The sequence below is a fragment of the Empidonax traillii genome, unplaced genomic scaffold (genome assembly GCF_003031625.1).
Source record: "Empidonax traillii isolate 1590-97213 ecotype Southwest subspecies unplaced genomic scaffold, ASM303162v1 scaffold20:size5563877, whole genome shotgun sequence".
Lineage (NCBI taxonomy): Eukaryota > Metazoa > Chordata > Aves > Passeriformes > Tyrannidae > Empidonax > Empidonax traillii.
The window spans coordinates 3,529,812-3,544,926 of NW_020955213.1; the positions used below are offsets into that span (position 1 = coordinate 3,529,812).

At 44.1% G+C, this 15,115-nt stretch overlaps 1 protein-coding gene across 1 annotated transcript; it reads right to left on the bottom strand.

Moving 5' to 3' along the window:
* Nucleotides 1-3,681: 3,681 nt before the first annotated feature.
* On the bottom strand, nucleotides 3,682-11,621 carry LOC114065776 (protein FAM162B-like; the record flags this gene model as incomplete). The annotated part of the gene is made up of 4 exons (XM_027899927.1): nucleotides 3,682-4,123; nucleotides 4,761-4,869; nucleotides 5,703-5,808; nucleotides 11,516-11,621. Coding segments are annotated over 4 exons (429 nt in total), but the record flags the coding sequence as incomplete, so codon positions are not given.
* Between the last annotated feature and the right edge of the window lie 3,494 nt (nucleotides 11,622-15,115).

The following is a 15,115-nucleotide window of genomic DNA, read 5'->3' on the forward strand; positions in this document are numbered from 1 at the left end:
AAAAATAGTTTCTGATGCATAGCTATTGTGCTTTTTCATTTTCCAGGGCAGTCAGTAAAGTCTGGAAAGCTTTTACATCCTTTCTTTCTGCAAGAGTACTAAATTATCGATTCTATGCTAGAACAAACAAAAAAATCTATTTGGATTGTTTATAAAGAGGTTACTAATATAGTAAATCACTTGATACAGGAACAAATACACTATAAACTGGCCAGTAAGCCAGTGATACCCACCAAGAAATGGTTAGAAACCACAAGTGTTTTGAACATTGCAGCAATCCAACTGCAAACAACAGCTGAGAGGTGACCAGCTACAGACAGGAAAGAGCTGAGATGGGATATTTTATGTTTCATATTGAAGACAATGTTCAGTGCCTGGAAGCTGAAGATGGGTGCATTCAGACTTAAAATAAGCATCAGTTTTTCAGCTTGGTGGGAGATTAACACTGAAAGAACAGGAAGTCTTTAAAATTAGGTCTTTGTGAATGGCAAGATTTCATCTGAGTCCTGGGAAAAAATCCTTCACAAGTGCAGCAACACGTCAGTCTTGCTGCATCCCAGGAGAAGAGCTGCACATAGCAGATAGATGGAAAGAAATCAAGTGTCACTAGAAACCCCCTGAGCAGGTCAAAAAGAGAGGGAAAATGAATAAGGAAGGGACTGAGATCTCCTGAACTCAAACTTTCCCATCTCACACCTTTTCTCTGGCCCACTGGGATGCTCAAGATGAAGAGCCTTCCATACAAGCTTGATCATATCACACCAGAGGAAGAAAGTTCAGTGCACTCAGCTCTGCCCTGCAGCAGTGGGGCTCTCTGGGGAAGCTAAGTCTCTGGAAATCACTGAAACTTCAAAAAATGGTGAAAGATAACCTTAATCCATAGCCAGGAGGAACTTCAGCACCAATTTTAATAGAAGCAGAATTAGATCAACTCCAGCTACTAGGGAAAAACTTCCCCAGTAATTGTTATTGTAACACAAATCTCTGTAGCACCAACCACCAGCACATTGTTAACCATTGCCATACAAGAGTTCACTAAAAAGGCAAAAATCCTACAGGGGAGGAATCATCCTTTCCTCCCAGTACAGAGCAGCATACGAGGAGGTGAGAGTAGAAAGGACTCACCCTTGGTCTCTCTGAGCACCACAGCAAACTGGCACACTCTCCACTCCACCCCCTGCCTCAGGAAAGAGCCAGCCCCTCACACCATCCTCAGGGCCTGCTTAGGAAAATGCAAAGCACGTTATTAAAAAGGGAAGAATAGCTCCTACCCAATAACAACTCCCATCCGCTTTTTAAACGCCTGGGAGATCAGGTGTGACACTGAAGCAATATAGATGGGAGGGGAAATAAAGAAACTCACAACTGTAAGGTGATGAGGATCAGCCAATTATACCATCAGGAGTCTGTGTTAATTAGAAGCTTTTCAAGAGAAGAGTCAAAGGACTTTGGAGACACAGATGGAAACAGATTTTAACAAGCAATGATAGGTCCCAGTGTAGGAGAGGCATCTCCACTTCATACAGGGAATGCCTCCAGCTGAGGCTGTGCTACACCAGCAGCCCCCACCACCGACTGAGTGCAAGCCAGCAATCAGTCCAATTGATTTTCTGGGGAATATTATGATGTTAACATGAATAATCATGTAGCCGGGACTGATAAAGGTTTTTTTCCCTACATAATAGTCATAGCTCTTTGTGAGAGCCCAAAAGCACCTGGGTCATCTGATGGCTCGTAAGTGGTACATTACCGGTGGCTCAGGGAGGAGGAATTGATTTTCCCTTTTTCTTAATGATGATGTGTAATGCAGCAGCTTTATGCACTGTCGATAGAGACCGTGGCTGTTTAAGAGGATTTGATAATAGCTCACACCTAAAGCAGGTTTTTTCCCAGACAGAGGGGAGTGCAGAGCAGAGAATGGAACAAGTCACGATTAATTTTCTTGTTCTTTAGATATGACAATGATCATCTTCTTTCCTGCTTAAGTCAGGGCAGCTCAGAACATGGATGTGGATTTGTTTAGAAGCATCAAAATGGTTCCTTTAAGTGCCACACGTGCCTTCTGAAAAAGGGCACAGGAAAGCCATTTAAGAATGAAAAAAAAAAAATCATCTAAGAGACTGAGCAGAGCTCTTTTAGGTTATCCCCAAATGAACACTAACTTTGAGGTAATTCATACGGTTTATTGCACTAGCCAGGAAAACCAGGTCATGTAAAATGAAAGAGCCCATATTACCTGTGAAGCAAAAGTGCCTTCTCAGCAGAGACTTTTTCACTCTGCACTTGTCCTAGACCATTATTTTCACTTCCCTGAGATGTGCTTCATGAGGAATACTACAGGGAGCAGACATCACTCTTGGTGAACTGTACTGCACGGGGCTGTGAGCTGGAAACAAGGACTGCAAACATGGATCTGTGTGTGGCAGAGGTAACATCCCCCTCACCCTAAATGGATGTGCAGCATGGAGATAAGTGCTCCTAAGAGGCATCAGATGGAAAAAGCTGCACAGTGACCACAGGCACAGCAGAGTCCCAGAGGCCGACAGCTGCTGACCTCCTGCCACTGCCCCAGCCCAACTTTGCCAGCACCTTGTTCGTGCAGTGGCACTCCAGCAATAACTGGACATGGTTTTTGACACAATAAACTTTAGAGACCTGAGCAGGAGCTTCCAGACTCCGCTGGAGCACAAGTGTGACTGGTCCAAGTAATAAACCTGGGGAAGGCCGACCTTCAGTGTGATGCTCAGGACACTACACAAAGGCTGAGCAGTGGTTACAGCATCTCCTCTAGCAGCCAGGGTGAGATGGCTGGGGTTTGTCACGCTGTGTCCCTTGGGACCCCATGCAGCACACCCAGCTCCACCAGCCAGCGCTACAAGTCTCAAGGGGTTATGAATGACATGAGGGGGCTCTGAACATCGGCACCCACAGGCGTGAACTGCGGCCTGTCTTGAAGTTAAATCACTTTGTGAAAATATGACTTTCTCTATTTCATCAGGATTTCTCCCATCTGTTAAACATCATTCCAGAAAGTTTGGTGACACTCTTAATGAAGCTGTGAAGGGATGCTTTTGTTTTAGATGTAATTGGACAGCTGTTTTATTATGAGTTAATGAACTATGATGATTAAAAGTAATCCAATTTTAGCAAACCACATATTAACAATTACTCCGGACTAAAATCACAGCTGAGCAAGTGCCAGACGACTTTCATGACAATGACTGGAAGCAGAAGATGAAAAAGGAAAACCAGTGAGGTGCTACAGGACAAGAGGTGCCTCCAGAACTGGCTCCCTGCATGAGGCATAGGTTCCTTGGGCTACCCCACAGCAACCACTCCACACTACCACCATCTCCTCTGGCCCAAAGCCCCTTCTGGCCCAAATCAGTCATCAGGGTCTGTTCACACTCTACCATACTCCCAGCCCCTCTTCATGCCCATGTCACCTCTGTCCTCCGATCATGGCATCCCATGAGGGGCTGGGGGAAGGGAAAGGGGACAGTGATGGCAGCAAGCTCAAAGATAACTGAGAGATAGAGACAATTAACCTCTCTGAGGTTGCAAAACATATTTCAGACTGCTTTTCCCCCTGCCCCAGTTGTCTTTGGCCAAGGCTGTTTGCCCCGGAGGCGTTGCATGGAACAGGATGTTTCCTGATGTAGGGTCACAACCTGACTGCAAGGAGACAACTCCACAGCCACACTGAGCACCAGCAGCACCATGAAAAGCTGATCCTGAGATGGGGAGTCCTGATTTTGTCCTTCCCACACTTTCCAGTTTAGAAGACAGTTTTGTATTTCAGCTGAACCTTGTGCCAAAGATCAGAGGCCACAAAAAGCAGCTGTTGGAGTTTCCTCAGGGGTTTCCTGGTTCACACTGAGCAGCTTTTAAGCAGCAAAGTCTTTGCCTCGAGAGAGTTTCAGTGAAAAAGCTCTAAAGAGTTAAATGAAGACAGGTCCATATGCCACATGTGCAAATCACTTATCTCCTGCTGTTAAAATAAATCTGTTCCAAATCATTGTGGCTTCCCAACAGCTGCCTCCTGATCTTTCTCCACTTCAGCTCTCCATTTGGCTTTCTTTTCCATGTTCACCCTCAGCAGCGTCTGATCCTTTTTTGCAGCCTTGAAAAGAATTGGTGAAGATCATTGCATGCACATACTTGCCACCACAACATTTTCCCACATTTGCACCACTTCCCTTGAGGCTCCACTCTCCTTTTTGATATTTTGCAGTAATAGAAGTTTATGTGTTTCCTTGTTATACCACATTTTCAGCATTTGCAGCTCTGATCAGCAGGAGAGTTACACTGTAAATTGTTCACAGGTGCACTGGGACATCCAAGTCAAATTGTAGACCCTCCTCCCCCAGCAGTGGGATGGAAAGAAGTGTCACAACTCTTGGTGGCCATGGTAACACGCAGGCTAGGCGGGCAGGACCACAAGAGCCTCATGTAAGGCAGGACCAGGTACCATTGACACTGCCTGAGCTACTCCATCACCTTTGGACTGGCCTCTTGCTGAGGTACTGTAACCCAGAACATTGCACTGAACAGGTTTATGGCAAAGTGGGTCAGAAGGAACATGTGAGTCACCAAGCTGTGCTTCCCCACGCCAATCTCTCCTCTAGAGAAGGGGAGACACAGGTCCTGTGCAAATATTGCTAATGTGTGCTTATACTCTGCCACCCAGGTGCTTATTCACAGAAAGCATACACAGACCATACATTATGTGAATCAGTTCACCCAGAAACAGTACTCACTTCCTTGCCTGTGATGACCATGGTCAAACAGCCCAGCACAGTCAGTGCAATCATGATGTAGCAAACCCTTATCCTGACAATGTTCCTTGCTGCGTCGAGGACATCAGACCTGCCGAGGACAGAGCAGAGTTTCCATCCTGCAGCAGCATGTGTGAAATGAGATCATGGGGAGCTGAGTAATGAATCCTCAAGTCTAACAGCAACTGCCTGTCAATGTGCAATGGGTTTCAGCCTTCCCTTTCCACAACTGCTTAGAGGAGGACTGAAAAAATTAGCCTTGGGGGGAAAGGTTTAGCCATCCTCCCACACAAATGGGGTACTGCTACTTCCAATAGCCATCAGTAAGAACAGGAATAACAAATCCTGCTCTCCTGTCTGCTTTGATTGCACATGGGAGTACTTACACCTGCAAGGGGAAGGATGGCTGGAGAAGCCCCCTGGATGTCTCAAGTCAAAAGCTTATGACTCCAAACCCGAGTGACAATTCTTTAACAAAATACCTCAACAAGAAGATGAAACCACAGGCCAGACATGAGGAGCTCACTGAATATGTCTGTCACCAAAGCTGTGTATAGCCCCAATTTATTATTAAAATTCATGCAGCAATATTGGTAATCAATTAAACCTAGCAAAGTCCAAAGTGGATAATATCTTACCATGGTGACTCCTGAGTTACAAAGCCACTTGTCTTGTAAAAGACACTACAATTTAGTCTGAAATTTATGATATCTAAAACAAATAAATCCAGCTTATTTCACCTATAATGGCAAAAAGATCAAGTTCCCAAGAATTACAATTACTTTTGGACACCAGTAACAACAAGACCCATCACTATGAGGGAGCACTAACTCTCACCATATGAGCACAGTTCTGGGTAATGCAGACTGGGGTGTCAATCTGTGTGTTCACAGACAAAAGTATCATTCTGACTGATCCACTTACGATATGTGCTTGGGAATGTCCTCCTCCTTTTTAAAGCGTCCTGCCCATAATAATACCTTTTTATCAAAATTTGTAGGCCTTCTGTCATTTCTGAAAGCTTCTTTACCTATAAAAGAGTTTATAAAAGAAAACAATGAGTCAAGCTTCAGGAAGGGAAGAGGGAAAAAGCAATTGTTACAGGGGGAAAGGGATTGAGGGTTCAAATTACACATTTCAATTCTCTAAGAGCCAAATGTACTTTCTAATGTGAAAAAGACTCAGCAGGTGGTGTGAGCTTTGTTACATTTGCAGCTTATTTCATTTGGTTGTTGTTTTTTTTTTCCTTTAGTTTTGGTAGATCTTAAAGTAAAAATCTCTTCTAAACTTCCTGATTAAGAGGTCAAAGGATGCAGGGCTGAGACTTCCTAAGCCTGCAGCATCCTCTCACCCTGCTAACACCTTGCTTTTAAATGGCCCAACTAGTGAGTTGAGCAAACTGCCAGCAGCACAAGTAACTCCAAAACAGCTTCTAATCCTAAAATCACCGATGGAGAGACGAAGTCTGCTAAAATGCAGCCTGGTGGGAGGCTGGCAGTCGTTCTCATGCAAGCTGGGTACCACATTACTGCACTCTAATGATGATACATTACACCCCATCAGGCTACCACGGTGATGCCATTAGCACACTGTCACCCACAGCACAACGAGAAAAGGACTCTGGCTCCTCTTGATGGAAACAAGCCCAATGACAGGCCACAACAAGGACAGCAGCAGGGAGACTCCGCAAAAATAGCAATGGCTATCTCAGACTCTGGCTTTTGCATTGCACACCTGCACAGGTGGTCTTTGCAAGGTAGCTGAGACTGCTCACCCAGTACCTACACCCAGGTAGGTGTACCCAAGAAGCTATGCTACGGAGCCCTGTACTTGCAAATGTGGGACTTGGGTTGAGAAATGCCCAGTGGGTGACCAGGGCATGTAGGAAAGTATGGACACGAAGATGTCCCTGGTTTCAGTGTTCTGCCCTCCCTGGCTGTTGCCAGGAAAGGAAAGGAAACCACTACCACTACAGAACTGGGCATGGGGAGCATCTCTTCCTGCCTGTGTTGAGATGGTAAAATTACATTAAGTGCTTTGGCCCCAGACCCACTCATGGGTGCCAGGACTGTGTGAATGGCTAGAAAATCCCAGTTGTAAATCTTGGCTCCCAGACCTCCCGGTAAATTTAATCTCCTGCTTCTCCTATTTGTCTTACAGAGTGCCAGTGAGACCAGCAAGTGCCAGAGTCAGATCTGCAGCAAGCAGTATGTTGGATTGTAAAGGGACAAGCTTCTTCCCAAGGAAGACAAGGGTAATGCCCCATACAGGAGACTGTCAACCATCCCATGGGAGCACAGACAACCCCATTCAGCCCAGCCTTGATAGGGTGAGGGGTCTGCAAAGGCACGGCCAAGGAAGTGGTGGTACAGGTTAAAAAGAGAAACTGTCTCTTTACCAGGAAGTCGTCCATCTGCCACGTAATCCAGGGCACTGCCTGGCACAAGCACACGCAGTGGTGGTTACAACTTGTCAAAGAGCACTGAGGGGAGCTGAAGGGTGCAAGTCTGACACTTGCAGGGACTTGCACTCGTCCTCCTCTGGAAACCTGGCAGCTGGGTAGAAGGAGGAATATTTCTTTATCTATTTTAATTAGCATGTTCCCTGACATGAAGTATCTGTTTGTAGTTGCTGCCATTATCCCTGTGCACTGTGCTGGTGAGAGCTCTGAGTGTGCTCCGTATCCCAGGAGTGCTTGTAACCCCAGGAGATGCAGCTCTGCAGTAACTCAGTCACAGTAGTAAATGAGGGTAATTTTCTGAGCCTTTCCTGCAAATACCCTCTCCCTCCATGCTGCAGCACGAAACAGTGACCAAAGGCTTTTTACCCACCTGGATCAGCCATCTGCTGAGCGTCCCTCGCTTTGTTGCCGACAGCCCTGGCGGGGCACAGGACCGGCCGAGCCAGCTGGTGCCACAGCCCAGGGCTGTGCCCCACCAGCCTCCCCAGCATCCTGCCCTGGGCAGCACTGGACAAGCCCAGCAGGAGCCCAGGAGGCTGCCTCTAGGAGCTATTAACATAAAACAATCCCCTCCTGTAAGAAGGGAGTAGCGAGCACTTCCACCCTGACTGAACACGGGCTTTGCTTATGTCACGATGACAAAGTCAAATTAGTCACCTGTGTTTACCAAAATGACACACCTTCAGAGATAGGCGGGTAGAAATCACCTCTGTGGCAGCTCACGCCCAGCTCTGATTCTGTCCCAGGCCCTCCATCCCAAGGAGCTGCTCAGGAGAGCAATGGCCATTTACATTATTTTCTCAGTCCTTAGCATGGAAGGACTAAAATAGGACAGCTTGCTGTACTTCCCCAAAGATGGGCTTAGTTACTGTTAATTATCACAGCTGGATAAGCTGTTAGAGTTCTTAATTGTTCTCAGCTAAAAAATAATCTTGCAAATCAGTTGCTTTAAACAGACTTTCTGAAGAGGAACAGTGTTTACCCCATCTCAGAAGAAATGTGGTTTAGTGGCAGGAAACTAAACCTGATATTTGTGTCTATAAATGCATTATGGGGAGCTCATTTAGCATCCAGATTGCAAACTTTCCTAGAAAAGAAATATTTAATATATACATATAATATTAAATATTATATACATAAACCAGATATATTGTATATATAATATATAATTTCACATATACCTCAGGTTTAAAACAGTAAACTAAGAAATTGTAACTAAAACCTCAGGTGTTGTAGTATTTGTCAGTCAGTAAAGCTGTCATTGAAATGTAGCAGTACCCATAAAGTATTTGGCCTCCCCAAGGTCTGGATAGCACTGGCTGTTTTCCGTAACATCAGCTGTTCTAACCAGAGAATGAACCAAAACCAATGCTATTTTATCACTCTGACATTTCTACTGCATTTTGCACAAAATTCTCGCTGATGGGTCAGGAAATGGAAATGCAAAATACTTGTCTCGTTCAGAGCAGTGGGATATTTACTTTCCTTAGATATACAATGCTCTAAAGCTGATTTACAGGTAGGGGGAAAAAATCCATTTGAAAGGGAAGAAGCAGTTGCCAAAAGGTAAACTTTTAAGAACTATTTAGTAATACTATCAAATGCAATATTGCAGATAATCAAAGTGTGTCTAAGAACAAGGGGAGGAGTGTTGGGATGTTAGCAAGGGTATTCTTTGAGGGCTGAGAGGATGAAAGATGTGAAACAGATGCAGTTCCAGCTCCTCAGCTCCAAGCCCCAAGGAAAAACTCTACCATTTATAGAGACATTTTATATTTTTTGAGAACACAAAGTTATAGATACCGAGGCAAGAAGAAACTCACAGCAATGACAAACATGTTTTTTCCTCTTTCATGAAAGCTCCACATTGTATCCAGATATAACACATTGTGTTTAGCTTAATTCACTTGTAATTTGGTAAAGCAAATTAGATCCATTTCCAGATTAGGAACCCATACAGAAAATAAATAGTGGTTTGAGCTTCCAGCTGCAAACAAAACCTGCAAACAAGCAGAAATCAGTGGATGTGATTATGCTGGAAGAAGCAGAAGAGAAAACTGGTAAAGTCATGGAGGATATTTGTGTCCTACTCAGGATTTCCCTGGGGGAAAATGGGTGAGAGGAAGAGGAAAGATGCATCGATAGCCTGAAGTTTAGAGGGCTCAGCACTCCTAACTATCCTAACAGCCCCCTTCTCACCTTGTAGGAGACCTGCTAAGTGGAAAAGAGACATTGCACATCTGGACATCCCTCAGTCCCCAAGCTGAGTGGGCAGAAGGGGCTACAGTGCAGCGGATGGGACATGCTGCCATGATGCTTATGTTGCATCCCACAGGGGCTCCAGCTGTGCAGAACATCAGAGCCTTTTCACTTTAGCAGGCACTCTTCAAAGTACTTACTTGTTGATGAAGTGACTGTCTTTACGTCATGTCTGATTATGGATTTGAAGAGGAAAATAAGAACATTTTTATTTTATGTCTTAGTTTCTCAAAAGTGGAGAAAATCGTGGGGTTTTCAGGCCTCTGGTGCTTATCCACCCAGGGGTTGTCAATTGTTTCCTCTAGCAGACACACCAGCTACCAGCTGTATTAATCATGTCTGCTGTGAGCAAAAAGGCACTTCAGGATTTATTATGCCAGCATTTGGAAGTGCAGAGACACAGAGATCCTCATGAAACCGCAAAGGCAGTTACTTGTTCCCGAATTTTACTTGTTTGTCTGGCACCGTGAATGCTTTTTGCCAGGATTTAACTGCTGAGTATGAAAGCTATAGACACCTCTGAGTTAGGAATTCAAGCTTTCCCATGTACAACGTGGATCTCTCTCTGGCCCAGAGCAACTTAAATCCCTTCCTAAACAGCACAGAGATGAGAATTCTCTTGGACCAAGGTAGCCTAATGGACTTAGTCCTTTTTAGAGAAGTTTTGTGCTTATCCCAGTGCATGCATGTTCCCCCTGCCCAGGTTACAAAACATCCCCAGGAGGCTCATCCAGTCACTCCCCACACCAAGATATCTCTTGATACCCATCAGTGATTCATGACCAGAGTGCAATATCAGCATTTCATAACCATTAATCTCACAGATAGGGAGCTTATTGAATAGCAGTAACAACTTGTTCAAAGATGCAGAATTAGCGGAACTGGGTTTAAAGCACCATCTCCTCTGCCGTCCATATCCCTCTGCCAGGAGGAGAGCAGGACCCCAGCTCCTCAGCAAATCCTGGACAGTACAGATAACACTGATTAGCTGTACAGACATCCCCCAGGCTTCCTCTGGCCCTTGCTTCAAGGGGAGAGCACAGATCTGAAGGTTTTTGAGTTACAAAGGCACAGACTAGCTCAGAGCAGAGGATGGTCTGCAGCTGTGGTGGTTGGTGGTGGTGCAGACTTGTGACATTTCTGTTGTTTGTGTGGGAGTGATATGTTGTTGCAATACTTGTTGCACACTGGTTCCAACACTGAAGTTTTAAAGATAAACAGAAAACCACACAAGACTCCATCCTGCTTCTCCATCCTCTTCACACCCCTTCTGCCACCTCAAACTCTGCTCTTGCAGCTGACTCCACGGTAAGGATTAGCAACCAGTCCCTAATTGTACTCAAAAACCTTTGCAAAACTGGAACTGAGAGACCACAATATAAACTCAATTGTTTGCTATAAAACTCCATTGCTCTGGCTTCTGACTGACTTTATACTGTTATTCCCAGTGCCTTAATTCTGATTATTGTCAGCCTATTGCAGCAAGGAGAAACTAAGGTTCTCTTCACTTGCTCTTCTTTTTCTGCTTTCAGCAGCCATAGGAATGAAAGTGTTTATTCTTCCAGAAGCCCCAGATTCCCACTCAAATCTTTTCAACTCCTGGTTCATTTTCATAACAACGCACAATAAATTTTTATACTCACACACAGAAAAGAATTCATAGGAGTATTCAACCAAAAAAAGTATTATTCTGCAAAGCTGTTTTCATCGTCCTCAAAAACAAATGTCTTACCATCAGACTCTGTTTTGCATACCATGCAAACTTTTTACATGAGGGCTGTGATGAGGAGCATAAGATAATCTTATCTTAAGATTCTTTGCCTTCCCCCTATCTAATTAAATATGCAACAGAGCTCTGTCTTGGTTCCTAGACAAGATAAACAGCAATCCTAGATGGGCTTGTGTCTCATGAAATTCTAAGTGAGTCAGGAAATATTTTTCCACGCAACTGTGTATTCTCCAGCAGCACAATTTAACACAGCAAGAGCAATGAATTTCTTTGAAATATCTTACTTACCTGCAGACTCCTGGCCCAAGAGCTGTCCCTCCTCTCCAGAGTCCCCAGGGAGCAGCACTCTCAGGGCTTCAGTCCTCTCCAGAAGGTGAGTCACATCTTCCCCATATCAAAAACAGTCTACCCTAAGGAAACTGAAATGCAAATCTCAGGAAATGAAAAGCTCCTTAACTGTTTCTCACTGCTTCTCATGACAACCAAGTAAAATCAAGGGAACAGTTACAAAGCCAAAGTCAGAGGATTTGTAAAGAGTTCTAAACACAAGCAACAGCATGAGGCTTTAAGTAATTCAGAACCTTAGGATTAATATTTTTCTAAAATCTTGAGTGTTGTCAATAAAACAAAATAATGAAGGAGTCCTTCCTCTCTTTCTGTGCTAAAATTTAGCTTTGTTTTTCTTTTTTTTAATGAAATCAATATTCCTCCATGCAGTTACTGAAATATCCTGCACTTTATGCCAGTATTGTCCCTATTCCTCCAAATTCAATATTATCACTATCATTTGAAAAATCTTACTTAGAAACCATACATAAGACACTAAGCCACACTATTGAAAATAAAAAAGCCAACAACCAAACAAAATCACACCCACAACTCTGCTGTCTCTGGTGAATCTTGCCTAATTTGGACCATATGAGCCCTTTGGCATCAGTCTTTTAAGAGGGAAAGGTAATTGATGTAACACACTTGGTATTTTCTACAACAGGAGCATTCAGTTCCCCCAGATGAAAAAGATTTCAGCTGTATTCTGTGTCTGCCACTGTTTAAAAAATGAGAAGGATTTGGCCCTGAGTGTGATGAGTCTGAGCAGCAGTGCCCAAGGTTGCAAGGATTGGGGTCTCCAAATTATCGTTATCTGGGAAAATTCATCTTCTCTGCCATTAAGCACATTTATTAGTAAGAAATTTAAACCCCAATTAACAGCCTGGATTTTTGGCTGCTTAAAGTATGTTCACCTCTGGAACAGCAGGAGAACCCACTCCTACCTCTGCTGATGGAAATGCCTACAAACAAGGGACACTGCTGTAGCCAGGAGGATGCATAAGCCACACTTGCTTTGCTCCCTTCCATCAGTTCTGTGGTTTTAGATAAGATAGATAGAATATTTGATGGACACAGGAATGCTATTATGAATTGTCTTAAAGGAGCCAAACTCAGTGGAGCTTGTGACCTTCACCTGGAGTCACTAATCTCTTCAAGCAAATACTGAAAAGGGACTTGAGATTGGTCTGATGTGCCCTGGGTACAAAGTACAGGGTTTATAACAGCTTGTCTCAGAAGGGCAAAGCTCATGGCAGCAAAACAAGAGTTAGTCATTGCTCTGGCAAAGCTCTAGTTTGACCTTTCCCAGGTTTGGGATGATCATACAGAGGTGATGAGGTGGCACATCAACTCCAGCATGGGGTGACTTGTCATATGCAGCAGCTGCCTATGGATGGGCTGAAACATGGGGAGGGCTGCCTAAGTGCAGCTTCATCATGGGGGAACAGTTAGATGTGACCAGCAAAGACCCCAGGACCCGTGGGAAATTGTCCAAAATGTTCAGGGTGTTGGGATGAAGTTTCAGGGAAATTAATGCACTGAAGAGCTTAGCACCAGGTCACTGATTTCTGGAATAACACACAATTGGACTCCTGAGCAAAAATGCGTGAAACCCTGAAGAAAACAAAGCCATCAGACTCTAACAATTTACGTTTTGACTCAGAGTTTGGAGAACCATTTAATTTAAACGTTTTCCACACCTGTTTCCCCAGCTGAGCCAGAGAAACACACTGACAATGAGAGATTCGTTGTTCACTTGTCACTTAACGATTTTCTTTCCTGAGAAAAATGGCATTGTCTTCAATAAAAGAGGCATTTAGAAAATTTTCAGTCCATTAGTCAATAGTTTAGGGAAAAAAAGAAACCTAATTTAAAAAGATTGAGGCATTCTTTGTGGAAATGTCTATCCCCCACACTTGTTTTAATGCAAAGATGACTTAGATTTTTTTTCAGCTCCTGCAGAGAAGCCATATAGCATTGATTAGGCCAATAAATTGGCTGATTTCACTAGGACCCCCTGCACTGTGGGGTCAAATTTAGCTTTTAGTAACCGGGTGAATTTGTATGTAATCAATACAGGATCAAATGTATCCTGGGTAACACAGGGGGAGGCACCACCCTGGGCATACTTTGGCCCAGCAATGCACACCACATAACCGTAACAGAGCCAGGTGCCTCCTCAGATTTATGATCTGTACCTTGACAATCCCTCTAAAGAGACCATAAAACTCTTCCAGGCACTCCTGGGTGAAACACAACCAACCCACAGGATGAGATTTACTTTCAGCAGCTTTCATGTGTCCAAAGGGACTGCAGGAAAACGTGTTTCCTAAGAAATGCATAGCCCCCCAAGTGCAGCATAGAGAGGGCAGGAGAGAGAAAAAGTGTCAGATAAGTCTCTGCACAGTGACATGGGGGGGTTGGTGAAACAGCGTTGTCTTGTTGCCTTGTTCAAACCACTGGCTACTGGCCTGCACTCTTAGGGACTGGCTCACATGTGCTGCTGTCTGGATTGACTTGGGCTGGTGACTCCTCTGCTCCTTGCTTGTGCAGTGCCTTACACAAGGGAGTCCCAGGCATCTACTAGTGCTCCAATGCGGCATGGTAAAGCAATAATGAGGAGAAGGGAAATGAGAGACTCACCTTGGGAAGATATATAATAATTACAGGAGGCCCAGGAGCTTGTAAAAATAAATTACATCCTACATATGCAGAGCTTCACTTCTTCAGCAGTAAAACAAAGCTGCCCTGCGTTTTCTGGACTGTCTGTCACGGGAACATCAAAGCCACTGCAATGAGTTGTGCTACTGAAGGAGGAATTAGTTCAAGAATAGAGCTTATCATAGATATATGAGATGTTTCCAGAGTGCTAACCCTTCAGTTAAACATCTCTCACAGGTACAAATGGAATCCTTGGAGAACTGGGGATTCTTCAAACAAAGATAACTTGGAGAAGGAAGTAGCTAAAGTGGGGATGGTGTCACTGAGGTCACAGAGAGGTCAGTGAGAAGACTGTCTAGAAAGACTGGATGATAAGGGCTTATGTTGTATTAATGGGACAAAGAACACACAGTGCAACGTCAACTCTTTGAGGCTAAGGATGAGTATTTCTTGCTGCATTTGGTGAACTTAGCATGACTCCGTGCTGCTAAATGGATGCTGACATGGAAAAAGCAGATGCAATTCCAAAATGTAGAAGAAAAGTCATTCCAGTAGGGAGAAAATAATTGTAGTATTCTCATATAAAACATCTGGAATAGCCTGCAGTGCTGTTTCAGAAAGTTAATCAGGAAGAAAAGGAATAAAGGAAGAAATGAGAGGAATACGTCTTTTTCTTGACTAACAAATTACAAATGGAGAGGTATCATGGTAGATATCTCTCTGAGAAACTCAAGGACAGAGAACAAGGGCAGTTAGGCTAGATCACAGCGCTGATACCTGAACAAAGTGTATAAGCTGCTTCTGAGGAAGCGAAGGGCTGCACCTTTTCTAGTGTTGTGCCTTGTGCCTTCCAGCACCGGAGCAGAGAATGTCTCCATCCTCATATTAGCTAATGAAGCA